Here is a 22,659-nt window from a genome sequence, read left to right as displayed (position 1 = left end):
TCATCAACGACCTTCCCTCCATCATAGGGTCAGCAGTGCAGATGTTCACTGATGATTGCACAGCATTCAGTTCCATTTGCATCTCTGCAGATAATGATGTCCATGCCCGCATACAGCAAGACCTGGATGACGTGGTCTTGGGCTGATAAGTCGCAAGCAACATTCGTGCCACACAAGTGCCAAGTTCTGACTCTCCTCTACAAGAGAAGCGAGTCTAACCACTGCCCCTTGACATTCAATGGCATTACCATCGCTGAATCCCCCACCATCAACATCCTGGGGGTTACCATTGACCAGAAATTTAACTGACCCAGCCACATTAATATTGTGGCAACAAGAGCGGGTCAGAGGCTGGGTATTCTGCGGCAAGTGTCTCACCTTCTGGCTCCCCAAAGCCTTCCCACCATCTACAAGGCACAAGTCAGGAGTGTGATGGAATACTCTCCAGTTGCCTGGATGAGTGCAGCTCCAACAACAATCGACACCATCCAGGACAAAGCAGCCCGCTTGATTGGCTCCCCATCCACCACCTTAAACATTCACACCCTCCACCAATGGTGCAGTGTGTACCATCTACAAGATGCACTGCAGCAACTCGCCAAGGCTTCTTCGACAGCACCTCCCAAACCTCTATCACCTCATAGGCAGTCCCTTGAAATAACAATGACTTGCTTCCACACCAAAAAGGGCTGAGTTCACAGGTGTTACAGTGAAGGACCTAATATTCCAGGTCCCGAACAATATCTTGAAGGGTGGAAGATGCCTGTGCGTGGATTTTTTTAACGTGGTGGCTGTTGCACACCAGCCACCACACGGGCTTGACAGAGCTAGGTCTTGGTCCAGTGGCAAGAATTGCCCAAGATGACTGGAGACCTGCTCTGCTGCATGGACCTAGTGCGCACATCGCAGTGTGGGCTGGCCCGTGCTGCCTTCTGGCCCCGAACTCGCGCCTCTCCCGGGTCCCAATCACATCCCTCTACATTCTCTCGCCGCTCCTTTGCCCCGACCTCGCCGCTCCTGCTGTACCTGCCCACGCTCCAATCACCGGCCTGGACCTTGGTGACGTCCCTCTTCACTGCCATCGCTCTCCTGCACCAGCTCGCGCTGTACCTTGAAGTGGTACGCCGCCACGCTCCCAAACCTCTACCACCTAGAAAGACAAGGTCAGCAGGCGCATGGGAACACCATCACCTGCAAGTTCCCCTCAAAGTCACGCATCATTCTGATTTGGAAATATATCGTTGTTCCTTCATCGTCGCTGGGTCAACGTTCTGGAACTCCCTCCCTACTAGCACTGTGGGAGTACCTTCACCACACGGGACTGCAGCAATTCAAGAAGGCAGCTCCAGGCAATTAGGGATGGGCAATAAATGCTGGCTTTATCAGCGATGCCCACATCCCATGAACACTTTTTTAAATGGAGTAATTGAGGCGAATTTGTGTCACCCTCTTTTCACCCCTCCTCCCTTATCCATCTCGATAGACTCGCTGTTCATTGGTTTCACTCTTATCTCTGATCCTAGCCAGAGCATCCCCAGCAATTGCTTCTTTTGCCTGCACCATCGCCTCGAGAGTCACCCTAGGATATGTCCTTGGCCTTCCTCCTCTTCCTCAACCACATGCTGCCCCTTGGTGAAATCATCCATAGACATGGGGAGAGGCTTCACATGTCTCCGAGACACCAGCTCTCCCAGCCTCTCCACTGCCTCTGTTGTCACACTGTTTCTTTGATCTCCAATACCACGTGAGCCATAATTTCTTCAGCTAAGCATTAGGAAGACTGAAGCCATTATCTTCAGGCTCTGCAAAAACTCTGTACCCTTGCCCCTTATTCCATCCCTGCACCGGCCACTGCCTCAGTCTGAACTAGATTGTTGGTAACTTCTGCCATGTTCAACCGGAACTGAGCTTCCATCACAGAGACTGCCTATTCCCATCTCTAACATCGCCATCCTCCGCCCCTGCCGAAGTCTTTCCGCTGTCCATATTCAAATCCATAATATACTTTTGCCACCTCCAGGCTTGACTATTCCAACTCCTCGGGGGTGGGATGGGATGCAGGTTCTCTGGGCAGGGGGGGGAGGGAGAGAGAGAGATTGCAGGGGGGGCGGAAGAGAAAGGCAAAGGATTGGGGGGAGGGGCGGAGAGAGAGAAAGAAAGGGGAAGGATTGGGGAGGGAGAGAGAGAAAGAAAGAGGAAGGATTGGGGAAGGGGGGGAGAGAGAGAAAGGGGAAGGATTTGGGGGGGGAGGGGGAGAGGGGAAGGATTTTGTGTGGGGAGGGAGTCCAATATGGCTTAAACAGTTCTACAAAGTCAGTTTTTGACTGAGAAACATCTAGTTGCTCATTACTGTTACAAGGTTATCTTTAAAATCAAATCAAAGTAAGCTTCATTGTTGACCAGTAGCTGATCGACTACATAGTTGACCAATACCACTTGTTAACATATATATTCTCCCAGTTTCAGGAACTCCTCGGAAACAACCCCGTAAGACGCCATTGGTGCCGCGTAGCTTGGAGCCGCCTGTGTTGGAGCTGTCCCTCAGTGCCAAGGTTCAGCTGGAGGAGCTGATGATGGTGGGAGATCTTCTGGAAGTATCCCTTGATGAGACACAGCACATTTGGCGAATACTGCAGGCTACACACCTTCCTGCTGAGGACAGGTTTCTGCAGATATTAGAGGTATTTCCTATGGTCCTTTTCCTGATTCCCTTTCTCTCTCTATCCTTTCAGCTTTCTAGTAGAGGAAATTTGGGCAGTACTTTATCATCTTAGCGCTGTGGAAAGAAGTTGTTTGTGGCCAAGCCTGTGAGGGGTATGATACAGGAGGTAACACATCTCCAGATACAAGAAAAGGTAAAGGAGCTTGGGCTTCTGTTCTCCCAAAGCCAAAGAGCAGACTTCATGATCATCTGATTCAGGTTTTTGAGATTAACAGGGGAAATTGTTCATTATGAGAAATAATTCAAATACCAGGAGACGCAAGATTTTTTTTTAAAAAGGAGGAAGTTGGGAGTAAAAAGAAATGTCTGGAGAACTTTTTGCACCCACTATAATGGAGTTGAGGGATAAGTTATAAGGGAAGAGCAGAGGCAGACAGAAGTATGAACGGGATCATGGGCAATGTGTAAGTTTGTGGAGGGATTGAAGGTTTGGTAAGTGGTCAATAGAAAAGGACCTGCCTTGTTTAGACCCTGTGATCTTTTCCTGGTCCTGTGTTTTTCTCCTGTTTCCTGTGTCATTGTAATAAATGTTATACCAATACAAAAGCAAAATACTGCAGGTGCTGGAATCTGGAATAAAAACAGAAAATGCTGGAAATCTCAGCGGGTCAGGCAGCATCTGTGGAGAGGAAGCAGAGTTAACGTTTCAGTCGATGACCCTTCATCAGAACTGGAGAGTGTTTGAAAAGAGGAGGCAGACAAAAAGCAGGAAACTATAGACCAGTTAGCCTAACATCTGTGGTTGGGAAAATGTTGGAGTCCATTATTAAAAAAGCAGTAGCAGGACATTTGGAAAAGCAAAATTCGGTCAGGCAGAGTCAGCATGGATTTATGAAGGGGAAGTCACGTTTGACAAATTTGCTGGAGTTTTTTGAGAATGTAACGAGCAGGGTGGATAAAGGGGAATCAGTGGATGTGGTGTATTTGGACTTCCAGAAGGCATTTGACAAGGTGCCACATAAAAGGTTACTGCACAAGATAAAAGTTCACAGGATTGGGGGTAATATATTAGCATGGATAGAGGATTGGCTATCTAACAGAGATCAGAGAGTCGGGATAAATGGTTCATTCTCTGGTTGGCAATCAGTAACTAGTGGGGTGCCGCATGTATCAGTGCTGGGACCCCAACTATTTACAATCTATATTAACGACTTGGAAGAAGGGACTGAGTATAATGTAGCCAAGTTTGCTGAAGATACAAAGATGGGATGAAAAGCAATGTGTGAGGAGGACACAAAAAATCTTCAAAAGGACATAGACAGGCTAAGTGAGTGGGCAAAAATTTGGCAGATGAAGTATAATGTTGGAAAGTGTGAGGTCATGCACTTGGGTACAAAAAATCAGAGAGCAAGTTATTATTTAAATGGAGAAAGATTGCAAAGTGACGCAGTACAGCGGGACCTAGGGGTACTTGTGCATGAAACACAAAAGCTTAGTATGCAGGTACAGCAAGTGATCAGGAAGGCCAATGGTATCTTGGCCTTTATTGCAAAGGGGATGGAGTATAAAAGCAGGGAAGTCTTGCTACAGCTATATAAGGTATTGGTGAGGCCACACCTGGAATACTGCGTGCAGTTTTGGTTTCCATATTTACGAAAGGATATACTTGCTTTGGAGGAAGTTCAGAGAAGGTTCTCATGGTTGATTCCAGAGATGAGGGGGTTGACTTATGAGGAAAAGTTGAGTAGGTTGGGCCTCTATTCATTGGAATTCAGAATAATGAGAGGTGATCTTATCGAAACGTATAAGATTATGAGTGGGCTTGACAAGGTGGATGCAGAGAGGATGTTTACACTGAAGGGGGAGACTAGAACTAGAGGGCATGATCTGAGAATAAGGGGCCGCCCATTTAAAACAGATGAGGAGAAATTTCTTCTGAGGGTTGTAAATCTGTGGAATTCGCTGCCTCAGAGAGCTGTGAAAGCTGGGACATTGAATAAATTTAAGTCAGAAATAGACAGTTTTGGAAACGATAAGGGGTTATGGGGAGCGGGCGGGGAAGTGGAGCTGAGTCCATGATCAGATCAGCCATGATCTTATTGAATGGCGGAGCAGGCTCGAGGGGCTGTATATCCTGCTCCTATTTCTCATGTTCTTATACTTAACAAGCACTGAAAGGGGGAGGGGAAGAAAGGGAAGGTCTGTGATAGGGTGAAAGACGGGAGAAATTAGAGAGACAAAAGGGATGACGGGCCAAATTCAAATGGTAATAGCAGGAGTTAGAAAAACATTAGTCAAGATAGGGTGGGATAACAACCAACTGCCATTAGAGACCAGGAGAAAAAAGAAAGAAACCGGCTCGGGGGGGTCGGGGTTGGGGGGCGGGGGCGGAGCCAAAGATTGGCAGCGGTTACGCTCTGAAATTTTTGACCTTGATGTTGAGTCCAGAAGGCAGTTATCCCACCGTTCACACCCTATCTTGACTAATGGTTATCTAACTCATGGCATTACCATTTGAATTTGGGCCATCATCCCTTTTGTGTATCTAATCTCTCCTGTCTTCCACCCTACCACAGATCTTCCCTTTCACTGCTTGTTAAGAATCTGTTCTTTTTGCACACTCTCCAGTTCTGATGAAGGGTCATCGACCCGAAATGTTAACTCTGTTCCTCTCCACAGGTGCTGCCTGACCAAATGTTACACGAAGTTATGTGATGGCAGAAGCTCGTTTTCTTTCCTCCTTTGATAACTCTTGCTGTATTTCAGGATGATGGCCCAGAGCAGAAATCCATCAGAATTAAAGTCAAGGATTCTTCTGACAAAAAACGGAAGCGAAAACTGGAAAAAACAGAACTGTTCTTAGGGGAGAGCAAGAAGTTAAAGGAACTGAGAAAGTTCGACAAACCCAAAAAGAAAAAGCTCAAACTGAACCCTGAGAAAATGAAAGAACAGAGCAAACTAGGGAAGAAACTGGGCAAAGAGGAGAAAGAGAAGAAGAAAAAAGAGAAATGCAAAGAGAGTGGTGAGAGAATGTTAGAAAAGAAGAAAGAAAAGAAAGTGATGTTACCAGCTCGGGAGGACTGGTCTGCAGCAGAGGACTCTGAGGATGAGAATGCTGTTTGCGCTGCATTCAACTGTCAGCGGCCATGTGGAGAAGAGGTTAGTGGCAACCGGTACTGGTTGGAGCCAGGAGCAAGCCACGGTGCGCTTTAATAGGCTCTGGCTTAGTTCCTTGGCTGTAACCGTCTCAGTAATTCATCACACACCTTCTCTAAAACAGACTATTATTGGCCTGTTGCTCATACTAATCCCCTTTACAGGATGTTGTTGGGCATGAGCCATAGCTTGGACTTTTGTCTGTTCAAGATATAGTGAACTGGATATTGGAGTCGATTATTAATGGGTGAATGGCAGTTAAATAGTTATGTTAATTTTAAGCATTTTTATATCTTTCACAATTAATACATTTTTAATCTTTAAAAAAAGGAAAAACAGTGGATTTGTATTTTCAATAGCTTAACCACACTAGCATTCACCCCAAAGTTACTGTAGCAGTGACATTCCTATCTCTAGCTACTTTGCCTCCATTCACAGAGGCATTCTATCCCTGCTGTTCAGAGACACTGTCTCATTCAACTCCCCACCCTCTGAGACTCTCTTCCAATTCTTCCACCCTCCCACCCCCAGCACTGCTCCCATCTTCAATCCCTTTCCCTCTCCCTTCATTGCCATCCATTTCTGCTCTCTCCTTCATGTCCTATCCTACTCCTGCTGCTAATGAAGCATTGCATGCAGTCATCAGGAACCCTTGGCCTTGTACGAATCGCAAACACAGTATGCAGTGGTTGGAATCACTCCATTACTATCAGGACTCAGTAGGAGTAGCATTAAGGGAGCGCGGATCATTGTGAACTGAATGTTGTTGGCAAACATTGATACCTGGCCCAGACCCAAAGAACAGCACTGGTTGACATGTACGATGAAGGGATGCAGTTTTTATGGTGGGCTAGACATGTGATGCATTTCTTAAGACCTGATTAGTATCAGAATTAATTTTAAAAGTCCTTTTTGATGCAGTGACAGTGGGTTAGATCTGCTGTGAGTATGTTGCTTTAATCAGTTTCATCATGTGCAACATTCAAGCAATCTGCCTGGACTACATTCCTGTCGTTGCTCGGCTTCCTGTTGAAATGAATGGGCAGTACAACTTGTGTGTTGTATGACAGAAAAGCCAAGTGTGTTGAGAGTAACATTTGCTGGGTTTGTGTGCTACAGGTTGACTGGGTGCAGTGCGATGGAGGCTGTGACGAATGGTTCCACCAGGTCTGTGTGGGTGTCTCTTCTGAGATGGCCGAGAATGAGGATTACATCTGTACCGGCTGCACCAGGCAAGTGACTCCAGCCATCAGAGCAGCACAAGGGCTCCCTGCAACATACACTGCCACATCTTTTTTGGAAGACTCGAAGGACAGCAGCTAGTCCCATATTACTGCCTTTCATGGGAAGTACTGTCAAGCTATCAGCTTAAAACAGGACCACGATCAGAACTGATGTGCACAGCACTCTGTCGAGAAATCCCATGCACCCTGCATTTTTAAGGAGGGACGTGAAGAAGATGGTTAAGATTAGCGTTGTGAAACGTCTGTGTGCTCCTCACAGGCTTGGAAAGACACCCCTCACATTTGGGGGAGCTGGGGTAGTGGGGCGGGGGAAGTAGGGGGTGCTGGGGGAGGGGGCGTGGGAAGCCAGAGTGGGGAGCCAGAGCGGGGAGGGGGGGCCCGGATTCCACAATACATTCCCGTCAGGCACCCACAATGCTCCAGCTTTGTAGCAAGAAGTCATTTGTTTTAAGTATTTTAACCTTCTGTTCCTTTTAAAGTAATTTTAATTAAATTGAGACTTGTTTAGACAGTTTGAAATTGAACTTTTTTGTTGTATTGCACCTTTTAGATATTGTTAGAGCAGGCCCTTTGTTTAAAAATGGAGGGTGTGTCACAGTCAGGTGTGGGCAGATTTTACCAAATGTCTTTCCTGCACCACCTGGAGTCTGTTTTGGATAAAATGAGTTGTAAATCCACTGCACAGAGATACTTTCAGATGCTGTTAATGTACAGAGCTCTCTTGTTGAACAAGGGAACAACAATACCTCTAAATAGAGTGCACAGATGAGATCACAGTTAATGGAGTACATGCACCAATTATGCCTTGGGACCCAGCTAAACTAACAGGGACAAACACATTCTTCCTAGTTGCCCAGTCATTTTATGTATTTATGCAGGTTTTGCTGTAAGATACGAAGCGGTTTAAACTTTTTGTAGATGTTTCTCTTTTTATTTATCATTTTTTTGTTTTTTGTTTATGTAATGTGTATCAGGATGTAACCTCTTCACCCATGTCTGAGGAGCAATTGCTCGTTGCAAGTTACAAACCCCAATACAGCAACCATAACAACTGGTGGTTTTCCTACTTTTTTTGTTGGATTTGTTTGCGTGTACCCTTAATATCGGGGAAATGAAATGTACATCACACTTGAACACTTTAGCCAGCCATCTTTGTAAAACACAGCTTACACGCTGACACTGAAAGTCCTGTAGCTCTGTGGATGTGGAATTTCTTCCCTGAGGGTTTCTTCCCCCATTTATTCCTAATCCAAACAGTATCTCCCATTGTATTGTTGGAGCTGATACCTGTTGTCTTGATTTCGAGAACTGCCAACTTGCCCATCTTCTGATTGTGGTATCTTGAGATACAGCAAAGGCCCAACATGGCCTCCAGTTAAGAACTGTACAGCTTTATTATTATATAAATCAGTAGTCCACCAGGTGGCTCTATTACACTTCTCCTTCCTTATTGAAGAAGTTAATCATAGCAAATAATCATTGTACATGACTTGCATGGTATACGCAACTTTTGGTATACATTTCTCAAATTCAACTATAGAATTTATGAACTTATTTTCCATATTTAACAATTAAACTTGACCACTGGTCTTCTGTTTTGAAGAGGATACCTTCTTTCTTGAACAGAACTTTCTGATCTTGTTGAAGGACTTTGACTCATTCTAGGCTGAGCCTGAGAATAATTTTTCTCCAAGGGCTGACCTTGATCTACACTTTCAAACTGTTTGCCTGACTTGGACTCGGACTTGAATTCTGGCTTTCTCTCGGTCTTATTTCTGGTACACCTGCTGTAGGATTTGCTTGTTGCAAGATTATCTGACTCATCAGAATAAATTGAATCATCCCAACATTCAACTCCTTCCACATCTGTAGGTAAGATTTGATCAATATGAACAAACCTAACCTTTCCATAATCAAACATTTTGACCAAATATGTTCATGGGCCACATCACTACTCTTTCTAGTAACCACTTTATCCATTTATGGTGATGGTTCTTCATTCTAATCTTCTGGTTCAACTTCACACTTCTCTCACAAACTCTACCTTTATCATGACTCGCTTTCTGCCTTGATTGTTTCTCGTGATAAGACTATCTGACTCAAAAAAAATGGAATCATCCTAACTTTCAACTCCTTCCACATCTGTAGGTAAGATATGATCAATTCCATTGGAACAAGGACAAAGTGGCAAGTTGGATCCAAAATTGGCTCAGATGCAGAAAGTAATGGTTGATAGGTGTTTTTGTGACTGGAAGGCTGTTTCTAGTGGGGTTCTGCAGGGCTCAGTACGAGGTCCCTTGCTTTTTGTGGTATATATCAATGATTCAGACTTGAATGCAGGGGGTATGATTAAGAAGTTTGCAGACAACACTAAAATAGGCTGTGTGGTTGATAATGAAGATGAAAACTGCGGACTGCAGGAAGATATCAATAACTGGTCAGGTGGGCAGAACAGTGGCAAATTGAATTCAATCCAGAGCAGTGTGAGGTAATGCATTTGGGGAGCGCTAACAAGGCAAGGGAATACACATTAAATGGTAGGATACTGAGAAGTGTAGAGGAACAAAGGGACCTTGGAGTGCAGGTCCACAGATTCCTGAAGGTAGCAGGCCAGGTAGATAAGGTGGTTTAGAAGGCATATGGTATACTTGCCTTTATTAGCCGAGGCATAGAATACAATAGCAGGGAGGTTATGCTTGAACTGTATAAAACACTAGTTAGGCCGCAGCTGGAGTACTACATGCAGTTCTGGTCACCACATTACAGGAAATATGTGATTGCATTAGAGAGGGTACAGGAGGAGATTTACGAGGATGTTGCCTGAACTGGAGAATTCTAGCTATGAGGAAAGATTGGAGATGCTGGGTTTGTTTTTTTTTGAACAGAGGAGGCTGAGGCGAGACCTGATTGAAGTGTATAAAATTATGAGGGGCCTGGATAGAGTGGATAGGATGGATCTATTTCCCTTAGAGGGGTCAACAACCATGTGGCATAGATTTAAACTAATCGGGAGATGGTTTAGAGGGGATTTGAGGGGAAATTTCTTCACCCAGAGGGTGGTGAGGGTCTGGAACTCACTGCCTGAAAGGGTGGTAGAGGCAGAAACCCATACCACATTTAAAAAGTATTTGGATGTGCACTTGAAGTGCTGTAACCTACAGGGCTACGGACCAAGAGCTGGAAAGTGGGATTAGGCTGGATAGCTCTTTGTTGGCCGGCGCGGACACAATGGGCCGAAATAGCTGCCTTGCGTGCTATAAATTTCTATGATTTTTCTACTGACTGTGCCAAGTTTGGCTTTAACAGCAAGAACCTGGTTCGTGGCTGTCGTTTGAGAAACAACTCTGCTGGTTTTCTAGCAGTAGTGGTATGAGGAGTATTCTGATAGGTAACCAGAAAATTTGCCAGTTTGTGGTCCAACGACAACTGCCGTTTCTTTGGATTTGTATCTATTATTTGCTTGATAAGGGCATTGATAATCTGGTCATTTGCACTGTGTGCTTTGCTGCACCATTTGAAGCAGGGTGGTATGGTAGAACTTTGGTTTGTTTCACACCGTTTCTTCTCATGAACTGTGTAAAGTCTTCAGAACAAAATTGCGGCCTGTTATCAGACACAATTTCTTCTGGGAGGCCGTATGAAGAAAACAATCTTCGCAAATTGTCTGGTGTTTTGCTTGTTATTTTCCGAATCCGAAACACTTTGAGTGACTATCACTGAACAATTACTGTCCTTCTAGCTCAGTAAAATCTACATGTAACCTTTGCCACACCCTAGGGGGACATTTCCATGGCTGTAATGGTACTGATGGTGGTTTCTTGCTCTCCGATTGACATGTTATACACAGACTGACGACGTACTCTAAAATCCTGGCCACCATAAATAACTGTGCGTGCAAAACTCTTGGTCAAGCACATTCCCAGGTGTTGGTCGTGAAGATCTAACAATTTGGACCTGAACCTATTTGGGATAACTACTCTTGTACCCTACATGATACAATCCACTGGCAATTCATTCCAACGAATGAATTATGATGAACATCTTACTCTTGATTCTTGGTTTGGCCATCCATTAGCTATGTAATCATACACCTTTGATATAAATGGGTCACGTTTGGTTGCCCTAACAATCTCGTCAGCTGTGACTGGGAACTCATCAGTGTATGAGAAATAGAACACTTGTGATGGAAATGGCAACCTAGACATAGCATCAGTATTACTGTGATCAGCTGTGCTCTATGTCATACATATACGCCAACAAAACAAAGCCCATCTCTGCATTCGGGCTGCAGCTGAGGTTGGAACTGGGGACTTTGGATGGAGGATTGCTGTCAGGGGCTTATTGTCAGTAATTATGGTAAACATACGACCAAACAAACAAGTATTTGTGAAACATCTTGACCCTAAAAATTAATGCCAAAGCTTCCTTTTCGATCTGCGCATAATTCCGCTCACTGGCACTGAGGGTGCGTGAAGCAAAAGCAATTGGTCTCTCCTCCCCACTATGTAGTACATGAGAAATCACTGCCCCGACTCCATACGGAGAGACCTCACATGCTAGCTTGATCTCCTTAGATACGTCATAGTGAACTAACATGGTGCTCTCTACCAACTGGCCTTTTACACTTCGAATGTTGTGTCGCATTCTTTTGACCACTTCCAAGGGACCTGTTTTCTCAACAGCTCATTCAGTGGATGTAACACTGTAGCCAAGCTTGGGAGGAACTTTCCATAATAGTTCAAAAGACCCAAAAATGATTGAAGTTCAGAGACATTCATGGGGGTGGGCGCATTTCAGATTGCATCCAGCTTTTCCTTGGTTGGATGTGAACCGTCTTTGTCTACTCTGTGCCCCAAGTATTCCACTGAGTTTTGAAATAACTCACTTGTGAGCAGTCACTTGTACTCTGCTTCTCTAGCCGTTTGAGCATTTCAGTCAATATGGATTTACCTGTTTGGTGCTGAACTGAGTATGTCATCCAAATAACACACTTCCCCTTCAATCCCTTGCAAAATTTGGTTCACCACCCCCCCCCCCCCCCGGAATATGTCAGGGGCACAGGACACTCCAAATGGCAGCCTATTAAACTGATGTACAGGCTGAGGTGAGTATTTATGACTCGATTCAAGCATGACTCGAGATATAGGTAGGTATTTGTTAGATCTAACTTTGAAGATCTGACCACCTGTCAGTGTTGTGAACAAATCTTCCACATTTGGCAACACATTGGGTAGACTACACTCTAGAACCTGGTTTATAATCACCACACCATCAGATTACCATCCGATTTAGGTACAACAATGGGTGTAGCCCAGTTACTCAGATCTACCTTGCAGATAATGCTCTCAGTTTCTAGTCTTTTGTGTTCTTGCTCAACTTTCTCCGAGTGCGTATGGTACAGGACGTACCAAACCGGTCTTGTGTCCTTCTGTACCCTGACACTCGCCTTGAAGCCTTGGATCGGACTGTCTGTTTCGCAGAAATCTCATTCCAATCCAGCTTCAGTGATCCAAAGGCAGGCTTATCTCGTGCCACTACTATCAGAGGCAAGCTCTGAAATTGATCCCTGTATTTCACTGGTATGATGACATTTCTGATTACAGGATTACCTTTCCTGATTAGCCTCGCAGCTCTATCTTCGATTTCTCTAGTCGATAATCTCACGGCTTGTCGCAATATGGCGATTCCGGTACTATGCTCACAGATGCACCAATGCCAATTTCTATGGGTATCCTGGTTCCTACAACATCTACTTGGATGACGATACCTCGCGAATCGCTGTTCGATACCCTCATGCTCCTGATGATGTGTATCTCCAGAATCTACACATCCTGTTAATTCTCTTCAATGTTATGTAGTGTCTGGAGATTCTACTTCTAGCACTGCCAGTTGGTTTACTCTTCTGTCGGCACTCCTTTGCAAGATGCCCAGTTGTCCTGCAGTAGAAACACATTGCCCTCACAGAAGGACAGCTTTAGCGATGTGTTGTCCCAGGCACTGATAGCACGACTTCAATGCACTGTTACCGTGGCCAGTTGCTGAGGCCTTGGGGCCAAACTACCGTTTACTTTTAGCTTGCAGCTGATTCACCTCGGTTGTTCATTGGCTATATTCAAGAGGGAGTTAGATATGGTCCTTACGGCTAAAGGGATCAAGGGGTATGGAAAGAAAGCAGGAAAGGGGTACTGAGGGAATGATCAGCGATGATCTTATTGAATGGCGGTGCAGGCTCGAAGGGCTGAATGGCCTACTCCTGCACCTATTTTCTATGTTTCTATGTTGTCTGACGACTGGAAATGGTCTGAAATTCTCTGGAGTATTGGTCAGCCATATCCATTGAAATAGCTGTCTGACAAGCTAAATCAAAAGCCAAGTTAGGGGTTATGAATAATTTACTTCTGATTCGTTAATTTTTCATCCCACAAACAAAGCTGTCATACAAAGCTCGGTCCTGAAAGTTTCCGAAATACATCAGTAGTCCACGAGGTGGCTAATTTGCACTAACCTCCAGTGCTTTCAATTCCTTCATCCCCATTAAAGTTCACCTTCACCTGCATTTTTGGAAATGTGGAATGTTTAATAGCATTCATGTTTACACTGTAATCATCCTTTGCAGAAACTCTAAATCTGCAAAGTGTCCAAGATGTGAACTATATGAGACTGAACAAAGTTGGGGAGTGTCACAGCTGTGCCTTCTCTGAACTCTAGCTTGCCTGACAATGACAGGATCAAATTACACATTGTAGAAAACTTGACCGGCTGATTTACTGACACCACTGTGGTACAAATAAAGGAAAAGCTTATTCCCACCAGGATGTGAAAGGACAACACCCATCCAATACTTCGGCTGCAGAGTTCAGACAAGGCACAACGGTATCACAAGTGATTACAGAGAACACACACGCTCACACTCCTGAGTTCACACAACACACAGCGCTCACACTCCCGAGTTCACACAACACACAGAGCTCACACTCCCGAGTTCACACAACACACAGAGCTCACACTCCCGAGTTCACACAACACACAGCGCTCACACTCCTGAGTTCACACAACACACAGAGCTCACACTCCCGAGTTCACACAACACACAGCGCTCACACTCCCGAGTTCACACAACACACAGCGCTCACACTCCCGAGTTCACACAACACACAGCGCTCACACTCCCGAGTTCACACAACACACAGCGCTCACACTCCTGAGTTCACACAACACACAGCGCTCACACTCCCGAGTTCACACAACACACAGCGCTCACACTCCTGAGTTCACACAACACACAGCGCTCACACTCCCGAGTTCACACAACACACAGCGCTCACACTCCCGAGTTCACACAACACACAGCGCTCACACTCCTGAGTTCACACAACACACAGCGCTCACACTCCTGAGTTCACACAACACACAGAGCTCACACTCTCGAGTTCACACAACACACAGAGCTCACACTCCCGAGTTCACACAACACACAGCGCTCACACTCCCGAGTTCACACAACACACAGCGCTCACACTCCCGAGTTCACACAACACACAGCGCTCACACTCCCGAGTTCACACAACACACAGCGCTCACACTCCTGAGTTCACACAACACACAGCGCTCACACTCCTGAGTTCACACAACACACAGCGCTCACACTCCCGAGTTCACACAACACACAGCGCTCACACTCCCGAGTTCACACAACACACAGCGCTCACACTCCCGAGTTCACACAACACACAGCGCTCACACTCCCGAGTTCACACAACACACAGCGCTCACACTCCCGAGTTCACACAACACACACGCTCACACTCCCGACTTCACACAACACACAGAGCTCACACTCGCGAGTTCACACAACACACACACTCACACTCCCGACTTCACACAACACACAGCACTCACACTCCCGAGTTCACACAACACACAGCACTCACACTCCCGAGTTCACACAACACACAGCACTCACACTCCCGAGTTCACACAACACACAGAGCTCACACTCCCGAGTTCACACAACACACAGAGCTCACACTCCCGAGTTCACACAACACACAGAGCTCACACTCGCGAGTTCACACAACACACACGCTCACACTCCCGACTTCACACAACACACAGAGCTCACACTCGCGAGTTCACACAACACACAGAGCTCACACTCGCGAGTTCACACAACACACAGAGCTCACACTCGCGAGTTCACACAACACATGACGCTCACACTCCCGGGTTCACACAACACATGACGCTCACACTCGCGAGTTCACACAACACACGACGCTCACACTCCCGGGTTCACACAACACACGACGCTCACACTCGCGAGTTCACACAACACACAGAGCTCACACTCGCGAGTTCACACAACACACAGAGCTCACACTCTCGAGTTCACACAACACACAGAGCTCACACTCCCGAGTTCACACAACACACAGAGCTCACACTCTCGAGTTCACACAACACACAGAGCTCACACTCGCGAGTTCACACAACACACAGAGCTCACACTCTCGAGTTCACACAACACACAGAGCTCACACTCTCGAGTTCACACAACACACAGAGCTCACACTCGCGAGTTCACACAACACACAGAGCTCACACTCTCGAGTTCACACAACACACAGAGCTCACACTCTCGAGTTCACACAACACACAGAGCTCACACTCTCGAGTTCACACAACACACAGAGCTCACACTCCCGAGTTCACACAACACACAGAGCTCACACTCGCGAGTTCACACAACACACACGCTCACACTCCCGACTTCACACAACACACAGAGCTCACACTCTCGAGTTCACACAACACACAGAGCTCACACTCTCGAGTTCACACAACACACAGAGCTCACACTCCCGAGTTCACACAACACACAGAGCTCACACTCTCGAGTTCACACAACACACAGAGCTCACACTCGCGAGTTCACACAACACACAGAGCTCACACTCTCGAGTTCACACAACACACAGAGCTCACACTCCCGACTTCACACAACACACAGCACTCACACTCCCGAGTTCACACAACACACAGCACTCACACTCCCGAGTTCACACAACACACAGCACTCACACTCCCGAGTTCACACAACACACAGAGCTCACACTCCCGAGTTCACACAACACACAGAGCTCACACTCCCGAGTTCACACAACACACAGAGCTCACACTCGCGAGTTCACACAACACACACGCTCACACTCCCGACTTCACACAACACACAGAGCTCACACTCGCGAGTTCACACAACACACAGAGCTCACACTCGCGAGTTCACACAACACACAGAGCTCACACTCGCGAGTTCACACAACACATGACGCTCACACTCCCGGGTTCACACAACACATGACGCTCACACTCGCGAGTTCACACAACACACGACGCTCACACTCCCGGGTTCACACAACACACGACGCTCACACTCGCGAGTTCACACAACACACAGAGCTCACACTCGCGAGTTCACACAACACACAGAGCTCACACTCTCGAGTTCACACAACACACAGAGCTCACACTCCCGAGTTCACACAACACACAGAGCTCACACTCTCGAGTTCACACAACACACAGAGCTCACACTCGCGAGTTCACACAACACACAGAGCTCACACTCTCGAGTTCACACAACACACAGAGCTCACACTCTCGAGTTCACACAACACACAGAGCTCACACTCGCGAGTTCACACAACACACAGAGCTCACACTCTCGAGTTCACACAACACACAGAGCTCACACTCTCGAGTTCACACAACACACAGAGCTCACACTCTCGAGTTCACACAACACACAGAGCTCACACTCCCGAGTTCACACAACACACAGAGCTCACACTCGCGAGTTCACACAACACATGACGCTCACACTCCCGAGTTCACACAACACATGACGCTCACACTCGCGAGTTCACACAACACACGACGCTCACACTCCCGGGTTCACACAACACACGACGCTCACACTCGCGAGTTCACACAACACACAGAGCTCACACTCGCGAGTTCACACAACACACAGAGCTCACACTCGCGAGTTCACACAACACACAGAGCTCACACTCGCGAGTTCACACAACACACAGAGCTCACACTCTCGAGTTCACACAACACACAGAGCTCACACTCCCGAGTTCACACAACACACAGAGCTCACACTCTCGAGTTCACACAACACACAGAGCTCACACTCTCGAGTTCACACAACACACAGAGCTCACACTCTCGAGTTCACACAACACACAGAGCTCACACTCTCGAGTTCACACAACACACAGAGCTCACACTCGCGAGTTCACACAACACACAGAGCTCACACTCGCGAGTTCACACAACACACAGAGCTCACACTCTCGAGTTCACACAACACACAGAGCTCACACTCCCGAGTTCACACAACACACAGAGCTCACACTCTCGAGAGCGGGAGCAGCGCGAACGAACCTATGAGGGAGATTATTTTTAAAACAAAGTGACATCACAGGAAAGCGGATAAGTGATTGGTGAGTATTTCTCTCTTTTCTAAACTTGGGCATTGGTTTAAATTAAGAGCTGGGATTACAAATTAAAAACTAGATAATTGATAATTCAAAACTTGAAAACCTAATTAATTAAATACATTTGAGATGGCAGGGCGGGCAATGTGTTACTGCTGCAACATGTGGGAGCTGGTTGAGCCCATTGAGGGCCACGGTGACCACATCTGCAGCAAGTGTCTACAGCTCGAGGAACTTCGGCTCAGAGTTTGATGAGCTGGGGTCCGAGCTTCAGACACTGCAACACATCAGGGAGGGGGAGAGTTACCTGGACACTGTGTTCCAGGAGGCAGTCACACCCCTTAGGTTAATTAATTCAAATTTGGCCCGTGGTCAGGGACAGGAGGGTGTGACTACGAGCGAGGCAGGTATGGGGACCCAGGAGGTAGTGATGGGGGAGCCTCAGCCCTTGTTCTTGTCCAACAGGTTCGAGAATTTTACTCCTGTGTGGACGAGAGCAGGGACTGCAGGGAGGATGATCAAACTGACCACAGCACCGTGGTACAGGGGGCCATTCAAGTGGGGGAGTAAAAAGAAACATTGTAGTGGTAGGGGACAGTATAGTTAGGGGGATAGATACCGTTCTCTGCAGCCGAGGAGGGGGAAGATCCAGTTGTCGTCCACGTGGGTACCAACGACATAGATAGGACAAACAAAGAGGTTCTGCTGAAGGAGTAAGAGGGACTAAATGAAAAAAGCAGAACCACAAAGGTAATAATCTCTGGATTACTTACTACCTGAGCCACCAGCAAACTTGCATAGGGTAAATAAGATCAGAGAGATGGCTCAAAGACTGGTGTGGGAGAAATCGGTTTGGTTCATGGGGCACTGGCATTAATACTGGGGTAAGAGGGAGCTGTTCCATTGGGATGGGCTTCACTTAGACTGTGCTGGGACTAGTGTCCTGGCCAATCTAATAACTAGGGCTGTTAAACTAAATAGTGGGGAGGACGGGGGAGGTTCAGGTGAGCGGAAATTAAAAAGTCAAGGAGGAAAGAAGGCAAAGATGCAGGGTAGCGATAGCAGTAATGATAACCAGAGTGTGATAGGAAGGGAAGAGCATATAAACATAACAGTGCACCAGAAAGTAGTCAGAGCAGGGAAAAATGGTAAAAAGACAAAATTAAAAACTCTTTATCTGAATGCACGCAGCATTTGTAACAAGATAGATGAGTTGACGGCACAAACAGAAATAAATGTGTATGATTTGATCGCCATTACAGAGACATGGTTGCAAGGTGACCAAGGATGGGAACTGAATATTCAGGGGTATTTCACAATTCGGAAGGATAGACAGAAAGGAAAAGGAGGTGGGGTAACTCTGTGAATAAAGGATGAGATAAGTGCAGAAGAGAGAAATTATATTGGCTCACAAGATCAAGATGTAGAATCAGTTTGGATGGAGATGAGAAATAATAAGGGGAAAAAGTCGCTGGTGGGAGTAGTATGTAGGCCCCCTAACAGTAGCCACACTGTAGGACAGGGAATAAATGAAGAAATAATGAAGGCTTGTAAGAAAGGTACGGCAATAATCATGGGCGATTTTAATCTTCATATTGATTGGATAAATAAAATTGGCAAAGGTAGCCTGGAGGAAAAGTTCATAGAGTATATGCGGGATAGTTTCTTGGAACAATACGTTGGGGAACCAACCAGGGAGCAGACTATTTTAGATCTGGTAATGTGTGATGAGATAGGATTAATTAATCTCATAGTCAAGGATCCTCTAGGGAAGGATGATCATAGCATGTTAGAATTTCAAATACAGTTTGAGGGTGAGATTCTTGGCTTTCAAACAAGTGTCCTGAACTTAAATACAGGCAATTACAAAGGTATGAAGACAGAGTTGGCTAAAGTGGACTGGGAAAATAGAAAATGGAGATAGTTCATAACTCTCAGCAAATATATATTCCCGTGACAAAGAAAGACCCTGAGAGAAGGATGAATCATCCATGGCTAACTAAGGATGGTATCAAATTAAAAACAAAGGCATACATTGTTGCAAAGATTAGTGGTAGACCAGAGGATTGGGAAATTTTTTGAGTCCAGCAAAGAGCGACTAAAAAAAAATAGAGGGGGAAGATATATTCTGAAAGTATGAGAATATAAAAGCAGACAGCAAAAGCTTCTACAGGTACATAAAAAGTAAGAGTAGCAGCTAAAGTAAATGTTGGTCCCTTAGAAGATAATTCAATCAAGCATGGTTTTATGAAAGGGAAATCATGTTTGACAAATTTGCTGGCATTCTTTGAGAATGTAGCAAGGAGGAACCAGTGGATGTGGTGTATTTGGATTTCCAGAAGGCATTCGATAAGGTGCCACATAAAAGGTTACTGCACAAGACAAAAGTTCCCGGGGTTGGGGGTAATATATTAGCATGGATAGAGGATTGGCTAACTAACAGAGAACACGGAGTCAGTATAAATGGGTCATTTTCAGGTTGACAGTCAGTAACTAGTGGGGTACCACAGGGATATGTGCTGGGGCCTCAACTATTTACAATTTATATTAATGACTTAGATGAAGGGACCGAATGTAATGTAGCCAAGTTTGCTGGTGATACAAAGATGGGTGGGAAAGCAAATGTGAGGAGGACACAAAAAATCTGCAAAGGGATATAGACAGGCTAAATGAGTGGGCAAAAATTTGGCAGATGTGGGAAAATGTGACGCTAGCTGCTTTGGCAGAAATAATAGAAAAGCAAATTATTATTTAAATGGAGAAAAATTGCAAAGTGCTGCAGTACTGGGGGTCCTTGTCATGAAACACAAAAAGTTAGTATGCAGGTACAGCAAGTGATCAGGAAGGCAAATGGAATCTTGGCTTTTATTGCAAGGGGGATAGAGTATAAAAGCAGGCGAAGTCCTGCTACAACTATACAGGGTATACACCTGGAGTACTGCGTACAGTTTTGGTCTCCATATTTAAGGAAGGATATACTTGCATTGGAGGCTGTTCAGAGAAGGTTCACTAGGTTGATTCCAGAGATCTGTGGATTCACTTAGCAAGGTAGGTTGGGCCTATACTCATTGGAGTTCAGAAGAATGAGAGGTGATCTTATCGAAACATGAGGAGGCTCGACAAGGTGGATTCAGAGAGGATATTTCCACTCATAGGGGAAACTAAAACTAGGGGGCATAGTCTCAGAATAAGGGGCCACCCATTTAAAACTAAGATGAGGGAATTTCTTCTGAGGTTTGTATATCTGTGGAATTCTCTGCCCCAGAAATCTGTGGAGGCTGGGTCATTGAATATATTTATGGCAGAGATGGACAGATTTTTGAGCGATGAGGGAATAAAGGGTTATGGAGAGCGGGAAGGGAAGTGGAGCTGAGTCTATGATCAGATCAGCCATGATCTTATTAACTGGCGGAGCAGGCTCGAGGGACCAAATCGCCTACTCCTCCAAATTCTTATGTTCCTATGTAAGTCCCCTGGACCTGATGATCTGCATCCTAGGGCTGAAGAGATAATGGATGCATTGGTTGTAATCTACCAAGATTCCCTGGATTCTGGAGAGGTCCCGCGGATTGGAAAACCACAAACACAACGCAAGAAAGGAGCGAAACAGAAATCAGGAAACTATAGACCAGTTAGCCTAACATCTGTCATTGGAAAAATGCTGGAGTCCATTATTAAGGAAGTAGTAGCAGGACATTTAGAAAATCACAATACAATCAAGCAGAGTCAGCATGGTTTTATGAAAGAGAAATCATGTTTGACAAATTTGCTGGAGTTCTTTGAGGATGTAACAAGCAGGTAGATAAAGGGGAGCCAGTAGATGTAATGTATTTGGATTTCCAGAATACATTCGATAAGGTGACTGCACAAGGTAAGAGCTCATGGGGTTGGGGCAATGTATTAGCATGGATAGAGGATTGGTTAACTAACAGAAAACAGTGTGTCGGGATAAATGGGTCAAATTGTAACTAGTGAGGTGCCGCAGGGATCAGTGCTGGGGCCTCAACTATTTACAATTTATATTAATGACTTGGATGAAGGGACCGAGTATTAATGTAGCCAAATTTGCTGATGATACAAAGATAGGTGGGAGAGCAAATTGTGAAGAGGACACAGAATCTGCAAAATGATAATAGATAGGTGAAGTGATTGGGCAAGAATTTGGCAGATGGAGTATAATTTGGGAAAATGTGAGGTAATCCACTTTGGTAGGAAGAATAAAAAATCTAATAATTAAATGGAGAGATTACATAATGCTGTGGTATAGAAGGATCTATGGGTCCTCGTACATGAAACACACAGGGCTGCATTTTCCGCTGATTTGGTAAATGCTGTTTCTGGGCGTGAAACGGGGCGTCCAGGATTTAGGGCCCAGCTAGAAGTTTCCCAAATGGTTTTGCGGCGGTGAAAAAACTGACTGCCCGCCCTCTGTTTTGACCGTCAGTGTGACGTAAATCTGCGTGCAAGGCCCGCTAGAGCCCCGGATGGAACTTTTGGCCTTGGCGTCACATTTAACGACCGCCCCAGGAAACGCCTGAAAGAAACAAGCAATCCGAGGGTGCAGCGGGCACTATTGCCGGCACATTTAAACGGAGGCTGGAGGATCATGCATCGCAGTTGTCAGCGACTGCTGCAGTTGCAAACGGCACTTTTATGTGCCGTGACACTTTGCTTACAAGGTCAGTGAGAGATTTCAATGGGGGCAATTGTCATTCGACAGCGTATCATGCTGGTTGCTATTGGTAGGCAGCTTCAAGCTGGAAGAAGTGTTCTTGGTCATGTTGGGCCATGAAATCGAAAAGTGTTTGCTAGTGCTGTTGAGGAGGGTTTAAACTAATATGCAGGGGGATGGGAATCTATGCAGGGAGGCAGAGGAAAGTAAAGAGGGGGCAGAAGCAAAAGGTAGGAAGGAGAAAAGTAAGAAAGGGCAGAGAAATCAAAGGCAAAAATCAAAAAGGGCCGCATTACACAATTTTGAAAGGACAAAGAGTGTTAAAAAAACAAGTCTGAAGGCTCTGAGTCTCAATGCGAGGAACATTCATAATAAGGTGAATGAGTTAACTGCGCAGATAGCTGTTAACGGATATGA

At 45.7% G+C, this 22,659-nt stretch overlaps 1 protein-coding gene across 2 annotated transcripts in view; it reads left to right on the top strand.

Annotated features, from left to right (window-relative positions):
• The window catches only part of kdm5a (lysine demethylase 5A), a 316,406-nt gene that overhangs the window by 266,116 nt on the left and 27,631 nt on the right, over nucleotides 1–22,659 (top strand). The window contains exons 26-28 of one of the 2 annotated variants that reach the window (XM_070900728.1): nucleotides 2,461–2,681; nucleotides 5,429–5,821; nucleotides 6,938–7,050. In XM_070900728.1, coding sequence (XP_070756829.1) covers nucleotides 2,461–2,681; nucleotides 5,429–5,821; nucleotides 6,938–7,050 — 727 coding nt within the window. Of the gene's footprint in view, nucleotides 1–2,460; nucleotides 2,682–5,428; nucleotides 5,822–6,937; nucleotides 8,116–22,659 lie in introns of those variants that run through there. The other variant, XM_070900727.1, reaches the window with a different exon arrangement.

The sequence above is a fragment of the Pristiophorus japonicus genome, chromosome 15 (genome assembly GCF_044704955.1).
Source record: "Pristiophorus japonicus isolate sPriJap1 chromosome 15, sPriJap1.hap1, whole genome shotgun sequence".
Classification (NCBI taxonomy): Eukaryota; Metazoa; Chordata; class Chondrichthyes; family Pristiophoridae; genus Pristiophorus; species Pristiophorus japonicus.
The sequence above is the reverse complement of the archived record's forward strand: the minus strand, read 5'-3'. Positions and strand labels throughout refer to the sequence as shown.